The sequence below is a fragment of the Amblyomma americanum genome, chromosome 1 (assembly GCF_052857255.1).
Source record: "Amblyomma americanum isolate KBUSLIRL-KWMA chromosome 1, ASM5285725v1, whole genome shotgun sequence".
NCBI classification, from domain to species: domain Eukaryota; kingdom Metazoa; phylum Arthropoda; class Arachnida; order Ixodida; family Ixodidae; genus Amblyomma; species Amblyomma americanum.
The window spans coordinates 111,940,089-111,953,250 of record NC_135497.1 but is presented as its reverse complement, the minus strand read 5'-3'; the positions used below and the strand labels follow the sequence as shown (position 1 = coordinate 111,953,250).

Sequence of the window (13,162 nt, the reverse complement as noted above, 5' to 3'; positions counted from 1 at the left end):
TGTATAAATACAGTAATGTAGAAAATCACCAACACCGCATAACGGGCATTAGCCCATTACAGTCGAACCCCGCTACAACGAAATTCATGGGATGCGCGAAAAAGTTCGTTGAAGCGGAAATTTCATTGTGGTGAAATCAGCCCAAAACACTAATCGACTGCACTGTTCAAAAATATCCTTTATTTACAAAAAAAATTCAGTCAGCTCGGCTTGCGTCCTTTCAGTGGACATGAGCGTCGTGGTGAGAGTTTCACACTCAGCCAACAACTGCATCGCGATGTCGTCGTCATGCGCACGAATGAAAGCATGAATGGTGTCAAATGCGTCCATCACATGCAATGCAGGCAGCAGGGCTGATGCATCTTCCGCTGCAGCATCTCCACTGCAACATCCGTGCAAGTCCGCTGCAACATCTCCCTTTTTTCTGTCACTGGATGCTGCACTGATAATTCGCGCCTTCTCTTCAAGAGAAAGGAACTTCCGCTTCCCAGACAAAGTCGCCATGCTCGTGTCGATTGCAGGGCACAAGTACAAGTGAAAAGAACTAGGGCAAACGCGCTGCTGCTGTTGGCAGGCTGCTGCGTCCTTTGGCAATGGATTGGTTGCAGCTCTGGCTTGGAAAACGGGAGCTTGCACTGGCGCCTTGTCGCAAGGCAGCCAGTCCAATTGTCATCACCACCAAGCAATGGCGGTCTTCATGTGCGTTTGAATGAGTGGATCAATTGGTTCCAGCGAAAGTTTAGTGATACAAAGCAGCGTGGACCTATATAAGGAAGTACACAGATGGGCGGCGATATGCTTGTTTTATTGTAAGATAGATTCTTAAACCCAGCTTCGCATAGCAAAAACTTTGTTCAAGCGGAAATGCGCCCCAAAAATGGTTCACTGTGATGAGAAATTTGTTCCATTACTTTCTATGGCAAGCTGACGGGGAATAGGAAATATTTCGTTGAAGCGACGTTCGTTGTAGCGGGGTTCGACTGTAACACTATCAAGTCATATCCATAAGGCGGAGCTTAAGTGCCCCTTCCAGTTTTTGACCAGGAAAATCAACTCTTGTACTCCACAGCATCCGAAATATTGATCGTGAATAGTACCATATTTACTCACATAATTTGCACACCCCCAACTTTTTACTGGGATTTTTGAAAAACTTTTACCCACATTTTTTGTGCTCTCTGCTGCGCCTGACCACCAGCATGTAAGCGAATGTGCGTAAGGCAGGCTTGGGAAGATGGGTGCAGCCAAGTCGCCATGTGCGGTTGTGAAAGGTGTGAGTGGTGAGGGCACAAATTGTGTCCAATTTGCCCAGCTCGCTCATGCTAGCGGTCGCTTTCCCGGACGAACATTTGTGTGAAAGCCCGAATCCGAAACTACCGAACCGTGCAGTTCAGTTTGCCACTAGTCAGCCAGGCCACACGCAAGGGCGTCGTTTTGTTACCTGTTATCTCCTTTGCCTCGTACTGCTGGCTTTGCGATTGTATCGTTGTGTGTTCATTGCTTTGAACTGCACACATGCTGTCATGCCATCCATGGGGAACTACAAAACGTGGGGCAAGGTGGGAGGGGTATGCGCCTTATATTTGGAGACAACTATTTTTTGCCCAGTGAAGGGTGCGAGATGGGGGGGTCTACACATAGGCAGCAATATACAGTATATATTGCACGTTAAAACCTTTGCAGAGTTTTTTGGGTTATGTTCAGAAAATTTTCACGTAATTTGCGCACCCCGTTAATGAAGCCTTAATTTAAAGAAAAAAATATTTGCAAATTCCGTGAGTAAATACGGTATGTACAAGTTACTATGAGGTGCATGATGGTTCCTGGATAAAGTCCAAAATAACGTACGTCTTAATTATTGGAGTCTGAAAAAAGGGCCAGCTACTGCACCCCCCCCCCCCCCCCCCCCCCCAACCTTTACTGTGCACGCTCACCAGTACCCTGTGCAGGCAAACAGTGTTCACAACAATGACACTTTGACACTACATGATGCAGCACTTCACTTGGCACAGTATAGTGCAATTAGTATGGTACTTGCACCACTGCAGTACATTAACAATGCAGAAATTCCGATGTCATTTGCAGCCTTATGCCCCAATTACGTTTGCCAATGTGTGCAGAAACTCCCTGCAGAAACTGTGTCCCCCCCTTCCCACTCCTTTTATGAGTCACATGCCATGTAGAAGGCCCTGGCTGGGGTCCCTATCATTGGGTGATGCTTTCCACCAATATGAGAAATGCTACACACATCTTCACTTGCACACATTTGCTTCCCAGACCTGCTATGAGTTGGACAGATAGATATTTGGTCCTGCAATCATTCTTGCTTTTTGGTCAGCGATCCTATCTCTGCTCACCTCTAGACTCTGGAGCCTCTTTGCCCACCCCAGCAGCATCTCAGCAGAGCCGTAAAACAACAGCAAAAAAAAAAAGGATACTATCCAATACCTCTTGAACCAATGACATATACCAAGGACAATGAAACAAGAATTCCAGTAATCATGCCAATTTGTTACGGTTCCCCCCTTTTTTTTTACATGCACAGACACTTTCACAGTAATAGCTGTACACAGGACTTTCCCAGGACGAAACAGCAATGGCATAAACGCATCTTAAACAAAAACTCTCGCATCCTACTGCTGGCTAAAAAGAATTGATCTCTTCTACACCATCTCCCCTCCACCCACAAGGGAGGGAGATAGTTATTGAAGTCACTTCTTTGCACTGAGGGACAGTAAAAAGTCTGGAACTTTTTTTGTTATTTTCCTTTTCTTTTTACCAGAATAAGGAGTTATCTCTATTTTCTTCCAACTTTGCTACAGATACTTTTGTTCATTGCCTGTCATTCTGTGTAGGCAGTAAAGTTAACTGTACGACATGAATTAAGGAAAGCGTAAGCTGGCAAGAACTCGATAAACACTTCCATGCCATTCAAGGTGACAAGAGGACCCATTAGCTACAGAAACAGCTCGTCCATCCTGCTAACAGCTTACACAAGAAGGAAATAAACCACTGCACAGACCAAAAGTCACAAACCTCCAAGTGATTCACAGTAGCCTCCATGAGTTCTTCTGAGAAAGGAGGGTTCACCTCAAAGGAACCAGCAATGGGAAAAACTTCAAGACAGATCTGAAAACAAGCCACAGCAGACAAAAGCAAACTCAATGAGGCCATTAAACAAGCTTTTGAGTGCACCCGCAACCCCCCCCCCCCCCCCCCCCCACAAAAGAAAGCTGAGCAAGGCTTTAATGCATCAGGCAAAGCAAGCTATACCGCATTTATTCGCGCAATTTGCACACCCCTAATTTATTACAGGGGCTTACAAAAAAAAAAAAACTTTACTCGCATATTTTACGCTCCCTGCTGCACCAGACCACCAGCATGCACATGGGTGTGACTGCGAAAGGCGTGAGAAGCAAGCAAATGAACTCCACGCAGTTTACCCGGCTCGCCCGCCCTGGTGGTCACTTTCCCGGACGAACAGTTGTGAGAGCAAACTTCCATTAACCTTCGGCATGCACTGGAATCCGAAGCTACTGAACCGTTTGCTGTTCAGTAAACCGCTAATCAGCCAGGACACACGAGAGGGAGCTGTTTTATAGCCTTTTAGCTCCATTTGCTTCTGACTGCTGACTTCGCAATGGTATCGCTGCACGTTAATTGCTTTCAGCTGCGCCCGTGCCATCATGCCATCCCGCGGGGAACTACAGAATGTGGGGTGGGACGAGGGAGCATGAGTCTTATATTTGGAGTCAACCTTTCTTTTTGTTGAGAGAGAGGTGCGAGTTGGGGGCGGTCGACGTGCAAATGGCGACATAACAGCACACATTGCACATTGTGACTTTACATTGTAAATTTTTGCGGATTTTGCGATAGACTGTTGGCAGCTGGTTCAGTTCCGGCTCAATCGGCTCAGTGGTTTCAGTTCAGCGTACCTCGTCTGGGAAGGGTCTGCGGTGCGCGCACGCAGCCAAAGCCCTGACTCTGTGCTGTGTGCCTGCGTTCCCATGCATATGCCGGAACCGGTCTGTGCATGCGTGCGGGAACAAACGCGAGTAGGTGCATGCGCAGCACTCAGATCTGAGCGAGCAACTGTGCGAGCACGAGAGGGAGCTAGCAGGAGGCACGTGAAGATGGGTGCCCCTTCCAGACACCTGACGCGGGGTAGCGCTGGGCGCACTGAGCACGCAGGTCTAGTAGGTGTTCATGAGGTTGTCACTTGAAACCAATAGCTGCGCAATGACGCAATGGCAAATAAGACCAGTAGTAGGTGGTCTCGCACATAGGTCTTACACCCCACAAATACATCGGCTCTGCATGTAAGCGCGTTGTCTTGTCCACCTTTCTTGTGAATGTGTCTTATTTTGCACTAACGTTTGTACATAGAAGTAAGTCAGCTCCCCCAATTTCTGATGGCCATTTTTGCAGGACATCGACACAGTTCCAATGAGTGTGACAAAGCTTGAATGCACTCTCCCTCTCTTTTTTTTTTTTATGTAATGGTCTGGTCTTTTTGAGAAATACAACATTTTGAAAATGCCTATTGCACCGTTCAACATTTCTGTGTGCTAGAAGTATCTGAAATGTTCACCTCAAATTTACTTAAAATTAAAAAACCACTGCTCGCAATGCCTATTGTCTATACTGCTTCTCTGGTTCTATTATGCTGTGACCCTCCAAAAAACAGCATAAATTACAAGCATGATCACATGTTGTAATATGGGGCACAGCAGTCTGCCCTATAAGCAATGAAATAATATCTATCTGCAGCAAATTCCTAACAAGTGAACAAGTAAACTGTGCAATGTTTTTTTTTATTTTGATCAAAAGGGAGACTTTCCTTAAGGTCACTACTATGGTGTCACAAAGATGGTACTAAGTCGTCAAACCTAATAGAGTAGAATCTCAATGATACGGTCATGGTTGGTATGAATTTCAGGATGATACGAATTTGTAGAAATGCCTGGTTGGAGTGCAGTGTATAAATTGTGAAAAATTTCGGGTGTTCCAAACACTCTCCCATGCCACTACAGATGATATGAACGTGCAAACCTTGACCACACCCATGAGCACTAAGCGTTGCCTGCTCAACGCCAATGTTGCGATTGCTAGTCACGTGATAAGCAATGCGAGCAGTGAGCAGTGGCGCACAGCCGCATGTTGCCAATGTCGAGATCGCCAGTCGCATGGCATGCACCATTAGCAACGGCTTTGCAGTGGCAAATAGACCCTGTCAGCCGTAAACAGGTTTGTGTGAAAGCATTTTTCATGATTCTGCACACAGATTTTTTTCGTTTTGGATGAGAGGAATTTCAAATTATATGAATATTTTTCGTGACCCTGTGAGATTCGTATCATCAAGGCTCTACTGTATAGTCTGTTTAAATCAAATGGTTCAGAAATAGATTAAGCAAAGTTTCTTTAACGCACACTTGTCTCACAAGAGCTGCTACATAACAGCGCAACAACCAGAGCACACAATGAAAATAACTTTACAATCACAATCAATCACCCCTGTACTTAAATGCGAGCAAGAGAGAAAAATAACAGAAAGCCATCATCATGCTCAAAACTCCTTTTTGAAGCTAAAAATAAAAATCATGCTCTCACAAAAAAGAAAAAAAATCAGTTGACAAAAGAATGAAATGAGGAGGCATGACGCAAGTTATAAATGAAAAATCGCTCATAAGACTATGCAAGGTGTGGTACCAAAAGACAAGGAGAAACATAGTTCGTTTACAATTTCTTTGCTGCATTGTTTATCAATGTTTATAGCTAGATGTACATTTTATCAACACACACAGCTGCTTTCAAGAAGTAATGAGGCAAAAGCTCATTGAAACATAGGAAAGTTAGAGCTCATTCACCTAGAGTTCTAAACATTTGCTCCTTTTCTTAGTGTACAGGCTTAAAAATATCTTTAGCCATGAAGCAATATCTGCTAAAGTGGCAAAGCAACTGGAACGTATTAACTTTGAAATAATGCAAGTGTGTCTTTGATTTTTGAATTTTGGAAGTCACATTATGTGCAATCCTGCATGAGTCAAAAATCTCCCAGTGTTTAATTTAACTACTTTAATGCATACAAGCATCACAATATAACCAGGTTATGCAGTGACATGTACACGATGCCACAACAAAAGAAGGCACAAGGGTAGACAAGAGATTATTGTACTATGCATATCCACTGCAAATGCATAAGAGGATAAGGTTGGCCCTACATACCCTCTTGATCCAAAAAAGCTGTCCGTGTCAGGAAAGGCCGAACAGTACTGCCTAAAGTAGCAGTTCAAAGGTGACGCAAAGCACTCAAAGGTGACACCGAAATGCTTATGCAAGCACTCCATTACTAACACAGGCAGAGAATTCTGGGTCCCATGACCTTCATTAGATGACAGGCCAAGATATGTCTGAAAAAAAAAAAGGGGGGGGGGGGGGGAGGGGGGGGGCAAAACTTGTCAATTCGGGCACCCATTATTTCAGAAATCAGGACAGTTTGAACCGCCAGTGTGATCTTGTTCAATGCCCATGCAAGTCTATGACATCTGACGATTTATAATTTAGAGGCTGCTGGGGTCTTACGCCGGTTAATTTGGGTGGCTTGTGAGGTACGCCACTGTCGAGGTACGATTGTCATGGCAAGTGATCATCCAAATGTCCCTCTTCAAGCATGAAATATGTTGCCCATGCACCCCTGGCTTGTATGCAATGGCAGGCGTGATGATCAGATGGCGGCAAGTCACAGTTACAAGACTGAAAAGTAGCCTAGACTTGTAGTTTCGATTCCTGAATGGCCACCAGCCCACAGTGACTGCGACCATCGACTGTAAAATGGTCTGCCAACTGAGCTGAGCTGCCCACCAGACAAGGATTAGCACAAGCTGGTATTTTCCTTTTCTTTTCAAAAAGCACCTAGCCACTCCAGTGCAAACATGCATCTCCCATGCATCTGTCCCCGTACCTGCTGTGAAGGCTCAGTAATTATGGTGTTAAGCCTGTGTTAAGCACACTAAAAAATATATACTTTAGCTTTTTCCAGTCACAATTTAACTTACTGCATAGAATCGTGAGGGTTCACTTACATAACTTACATTGAACCTGTTTTAAGCCTACAGAAGCGGGCATTGAGAATAATGACTTGCATGGCCCCGAACACCCCCTCTCGCCCTTAGTTTTTTAGTAACCAAATAATGCCAGCATTGCAGTTTCGAGATTTTTGCGTTGCACTACTCATACTAAGTCCTGTCAAGCGTCTCCCCTTTTCCTTCAAACACATTTCGTACAGTCCTCACAATAGTCGCTCAGCAGCACAGGGAAAATTTCTGGTACCTAGATCTCGCAACGAGTATGGCCAGCGCCACCTTCAGTATCAAGGGGTAAAAATCTGGAATAAGATCCTTTATGCAGCCTTAAGCACATCTAATCTGCCTACCTCATTGAAGACTTTCTTCTTTCAGAAATAATTACCTGATCTACAATGTGAATTGCTTAGTTGCCTATTTCTTATTGCCCTCTGTATTGCTGATGTCCGGTTTGCTACTCATATCATATCACAGAATAATCAATTCTGAGGCAAGTGCCTTTATTTTGTATAATTAATGCTGCTCTTGCTCTCATATGCATGTTTATTATCATCAGCCCTTCTGCACTTTTCTAATGTGTATTAATTTGCTATTACTTGTAAGTTGTGCATTCCTGCAACATTTAGGTATATGTATTACTTTGCTATGCACTCATTAGCACTTCTGTGTTTGTGTAATTTGAGTTACCTGTGTGTACCTTCTTGCATTGTTGCTTCAGTTGTGCATCTGTATTATCTTGATATGCAGTGGTAAACAGTTGTCGTCAAAGATTCTTTGCTTTCAGTGCATGGATCAAAAACTAACCTTTGGCTAAGGATCCAGACAGTGATGACATGTATTACACTAAAGAAATGAACACAATAAAGAAACTGAATTGAATTGATGCAGGACTGGAGGCACTGTTTCAATGGAAGTGAAAAGCAAACGACACTTGTGTGCTGTGTGTTGCCAGTGCACAGTAAAGAATGCCAGGTGCCTTGCAGCCCTCCACTGCAGCACCTCTTTCTCTCTCCCTTGTGTCAATCATTGTTTTACCTCACGGCGCAGCTGAGCTGTCCACTGGGAGTGAGACAATCCTGTGCCCTTCCTTTCCTCAGAACTAATTTTCACTTGTCTGCATAGTACAGTCAAGCCCACTTATAATGGCTCCAGATATAATGAACATGGTTATTATGAACAAGTGTATTTACTCATTTACAGCGTATGAGGAGGCGCTGTAATCTCTCATCTGCAGTCGAAAAACGTGCTTCCAGTCAGCACAGAGATTGCCTCTAAACCACAGCAACACCACTCTGAGACAGCATGGTGACCCACAAAAGGCAATAAAAAAGATGGCACTGAACTCTAGACAACCACCTGCTAAGAGCAAGCTGATGGCCTACATGGTCAATCATTGCGTATATATGTGCTGGCTGAGCAAATCGTCTAAAGCAGGAAAAGAGGTGTGGCGGGTACAATACAGGGCGGCGTTGAAAGTGCAGCTACTGCACATGATTGAGGATCAACCAAGGGTAGCGATTTGTGGAAGTTTAAATGTCTTGATGGCTCGCTGGTCCCATGGTACGTGTCACCTTTCCAGTCAGCTCTCCACCCTTTCTGTTCTACTGCAAACATACAGCGTGCACACAGAGCAGCTGATACTTTCTGTGCACACGTGCACTGAGCTACCTTTGCTGTTGCATGGGCCCTAAAATGACAGATGACACTATTGGAAACCGAAGTGATTAGACGCACGTGGATACAGTAGAATCTTGGTGATACGAACCCGGTTGATACGAATTTAGCAATGATATGAATTCGCAAATTTCGGATGTTCCGAACTCCCTCCCTCGCCTCTACAGATGATACGAATGCGCGAGTTGCGACCGCACATTGCCAATGTGGCGATCACTAATCGCGCGGTACGCACCGCGTGCAGTTAATGGCCGTGCGCAGCCCGCACATTGCCAAAGTCACAATTGCTCATCGCGCGGTACACACCGCGGTAGCGAGTTGTGGCTGCACAGCAGTGTATAAACCTCGTCAGTCATAAACAGATCTGTGTGAATGCATTTTTCATAGTTCTGCATACGAATTTTGTTTGTTTGAATGATACAAAATTTCTAATGATATGAATTTTTTCACGACCCCCGTGAGATTTGTATCACCAAGATTCTCTATTTTGTTGCATAGTCTGTGCACAGCTCGTTGGTTGTCACCTGGAATGACTTTGTTAGTAGCGGACGCCAACTTCACACAGTCATGCTCTGATGAAAACACCGTATATTAAAAACTGCCAGGAATCTAATTAACTCTTTCGCTACTGCGCCATAGGTGACCAGGTGTATATCATCGATGTTTTTGAAAAACCGCCGAAAATTCATTTTGCGCTTGCGGACACGCTGCACCATCTAGGTTGTTTCTATGGAACCAAGTTCATAATTGCAGCTTTTTTTTTCAGTTTAGAACATGAGGGGCGCGTGAAAAATAAAAACTTCGAACGACTGCAGCAGCGTCAGCCGGTAAACATGGCATCCGTTTTACTGGAAGTACGGTGTCATTCAAGTGGAGGGTGGGATCATTCTGCAGTCCTCTCTGCAGCGAGAAAAGAACCACAACAGTTTTTTGAGGAGAAAACCTAAATCGATTTCTGTCTGCCTAAAGTGCTAATTTGTTTACTGAGAGTTGTATTTGTCTCTCACGAGTTGACAAGCTAGAAGATGTGCATGCAATTTGGAGGTCATCGACATAGACTGAGTACATAATGGACTGTGGAATTATACTGGCTAAAGAATTCATTTTTACTATGAACAATGTAGTACTTAAAATGCATCCCTGAGGAACGCCATTTTCCTGAGTTAAATTCTTCGAGAGGGTAGCACCGAGACAAACTTGGAATGAACGGTTGGACAAAAAGTCGCTCAATATTTCAGCATCCTCCCGCGGATGCCAACCAATCTCTGCCAGGTCACGAGAAACCCGAACCTTCAGGTCGTGTCATATGCCTTCTCCATATCGAAAAAACTCAAAGGCAGTGTTGTCTGTGTATAAAGGCCTCTCGGACTGTGTTTTCCAAGCGGACATGGTCAACTGTGGGACATGTTTTTTTTAAATCACACTGGTGGACATCAAGAAGCTCCCGGGAGTCTAGAATGAACATTAACCTAATATTTATAACACTTTTCAAAAGATTTGTCAAGACAGCTTGTAAGGGTTACAGGCCTGTAACTACTAGGGACGATTGGTGGCTTTCCTGGTTTTAGGAATGGAACAATAATGGCTTTTTTCCAAGCCGCTGGTATTTTTCCTAGTACCGATATTTTGTTCAAAAATTTTAACGGAACTTCTACAGAGTGTTCAGATAGATGGGACAGCATTTCATAATGAATTTCATCGGGGCCTGGTGCAGTTTGTTTACCTATAGACAGTACTCTCTGTATTTATTGAAGTGTAATCAAACTATTGTAAGGCTCGTTTGTGCTGCCTGCCGTAGGGAGCCTTTGTTTTTCGATTGTGTTTTTGTATTTTAAGAATGACTGTGCATAGTGTGAGGAACTAGAAACTGTAAAAAAATGTTAACCCAAAATGTCTGCTTGTTCGTTCATACTTGTCTGCACACAGGGTCTGTAAGCAGAGGAAGGGTGAAGGGAGTAGCTGCCATTTATTTTTCTTACCTGCTCCCACATTATTTTTATGTTACTGTGCTGTTTATAGAAGACATACTTTTGCCAAGAAATTTTTTCGGCATTCCGACGTATATATCGGGCTTTAGCTTTTGCCTTTTTGAAAATTATGAGATTCGCTTGAGTAGGATACCTACGAAATACGCCCCAGGCTTTATTTTGGTGTCTTTTGGCCTCCCTACATACTTGCGTCCACCATACATTATGGTTCTGGTGCACCACTCCTGTGGACTGGGGAATAGCTAGGCGTGCAGCATCGATGATACACTTCGTGAGCATTTCATTCAGTTTGTCTATACTAAGTGTTTCTGAGAAAATGTTTTCTAAACTGGCCTTTTCTATAAACAACGCCCGGTCAGCTAAATGGAGCTTCCATTCGTCGTGGTTTGGCTGGGATGACTGCAGGTGAGGATGATAGGCTGATAAAAACTGGCAGGTGATCACTCCCATACGGGTTGTCGAAAACGTCCCACTTAAAATCGCTAAAAACAGACAGTGGACAAAAAGACAGGTCTAAAGAGCTCATTTTCCCTGACGTTGGCGAACAGTATGTGGCCAGGGAACAGTATGTGGCCTTTTCCTTATTTAAAAGACATACATTATTTGTGAGGATAAAATCTTCGATTATTTGACCTCTAGAATCCCAACGTTCACTTTCCCAAAAAGGGGAGTGAGCATTAAAATCCCCAACTAACAGATATGGCTCCGGAAATTCACTGGTCAGTTCTTGTAGATTATGGACTGTTAATGGTGAATATGGAGGAATGTATACAGAACAGATTGTTAGTGTTTTGTAGCTGACTATGCTGACTGCAACCGTCTCAAGTTTTGTTTGAGTTTGATTTCTTGAGCAGGGACGCCGCTTTGAACGACTATCGCGACGGTTCCCGAGAGTCTATTTGCCTGCTCGCGATTGCGTCTAAAAGTTCTATAATGTTTCAGGATATGCACATGTTGTGGGCCAAGATTGGTTTCCTGAAGGCATAAAGCTACGGGCAACATTGACCCTAGAATATGTGTAATATCACTATAATTCCTCAAAAGTCCACTACAGTTCCACTGAACTAAAAAAGCCATGTTTATGTTTGGGTTTGGGAGTGAAAGGGAGTTTACTTATGTTCTGGGCCCGTTATCAAGGCTTTGTCTCTTTTTCGCTCAAGAAAGCTGTTCCGCCGCTGCAAAGCAGGCGGACTGGAAGTTACATCCATCACCTCTCGAGAGGTGCTGGAGGACCGCGGGGAAGCCGCGGGTTTGTGGGTTTCAGGCCTCGCCCGACGGGGGGAGGTCCTGCGGGATGCCAACCCATGGACCAGCGCTCCCTGCTTTCGAGATGGCAGAGCAGCTTCCGCTGCCCCTGCCTGGGGCGTGGATGGCCCTGCCATAGGCTCTGTAGAAGTGGCCTTGGCAAGTGCCGGAGTGTTGTGTGGTGCTAGGCCCCTGCGCACCACATCAGCGAAGTTTGTTCTTGCAGTGAAGGAGAAAGAGTTTTGTGAGAGTGCAAATCGCCTTCGTGCTTCTTTGAATGATATATTTTCTTTGGTTTTTATAGCTATGATTTTTCTTTTTTCTGGGATGGACATGCCCTGGAATATGCCGGGTGGTCCCCTTGGCAGTTTGCACAATATGGTGTAGCTTCACAACTGTCTGACTGATGTTCCTTTGACGCACATTTCGTGCACATTTTGTGGCCGCGACAGCTCAGTGATCCGTGACCATATCTCTAGCGCTTGATGCACCTCCTGGGATTTGGCATGTAGGGGCGTACATGAAGTTTGATGTACCCCACTTCTATTGTTTCAGGCAGTGTACTGGTAATGAACGTCAGGATAAGGTGTTTGGTAGGGATTTCCTTGCCATCTTTTCGGATCTTAATTCTGTGCACGTTGATTACTTCTTGGTCTTTGAGACCTTCCTGCAGTTCCTCCTCTGTCAAATGAAGAAAGCCACTCTCAGATATGACACCACGGATTGTGTTCAGGGATCTATGGGCTGTAATGGAAACAGGGGTTTCCCCTATAGCCACAATGTTCGGAAGTTTTGAGTGCTGTACGTTTTTCTGGAGCTCGAGTAGCAAATCACCACTGGCCATTTTCGTTATTTTGTAACCTGGGCCCAAGGCATCTGTCAAGGTCTCTGAAATTACGAACGGGGACAAAATTCTAGATGGTTTTTCACCTACTTTGCTGTGTACTACATTATATTTAGGAAATGTTACCTTCTTTTTGTGAAGAAAAATCTGCCTCATTCCACCCTCGTTTATGAGGGCGATCATTTGCTAAGAGAAAGTTAGCCATATAGTATGTGTGTTTTTCGGCTACGGTGCCAACCACCCACCATGGAGCCCAACTTGGGGACGGGACAGGAACTTGCAAGCAAGTTGAGAAAAAAAAAAGGTAGACCCTGGCTGGACGGAACGCT

The 13,162-nt window shown here is 44.5% G+C and overlaps 1 protein-coding gene across 1 annotated transcript in view; it reads right to left on the bottom strand.

Annotated features, from left to right (window-relative positions):
* Pcif1 (Phosphorylated CTD-interacting factor 1) overlaps window positions 1-13,162 on the bottom strand; it is an 87,834-nt gene that overhangs the window by 21,672 nt on the left and 53,000 nt on the right. The window contains exons 11-13 of the mRNA XM_077646556.1: window positions 6,226-6,410; window positions 6,161-6,174; window positions 3,037-3,116 (exon numbers count right to left, since the gene is read on the bottom strand). Of these exons, the coding sequence (XP_077502682.1) occupies window positions 3,037-3,116; window positions 6,161-6,174; window positions 6,226-6,410 (279 nt within the window). The remainder of the gene's footprint in view (window positions 1-3,036; window positions 3,117-6,160; window positions 6,175-6,225; window positions 6,411-13,162) is intronic.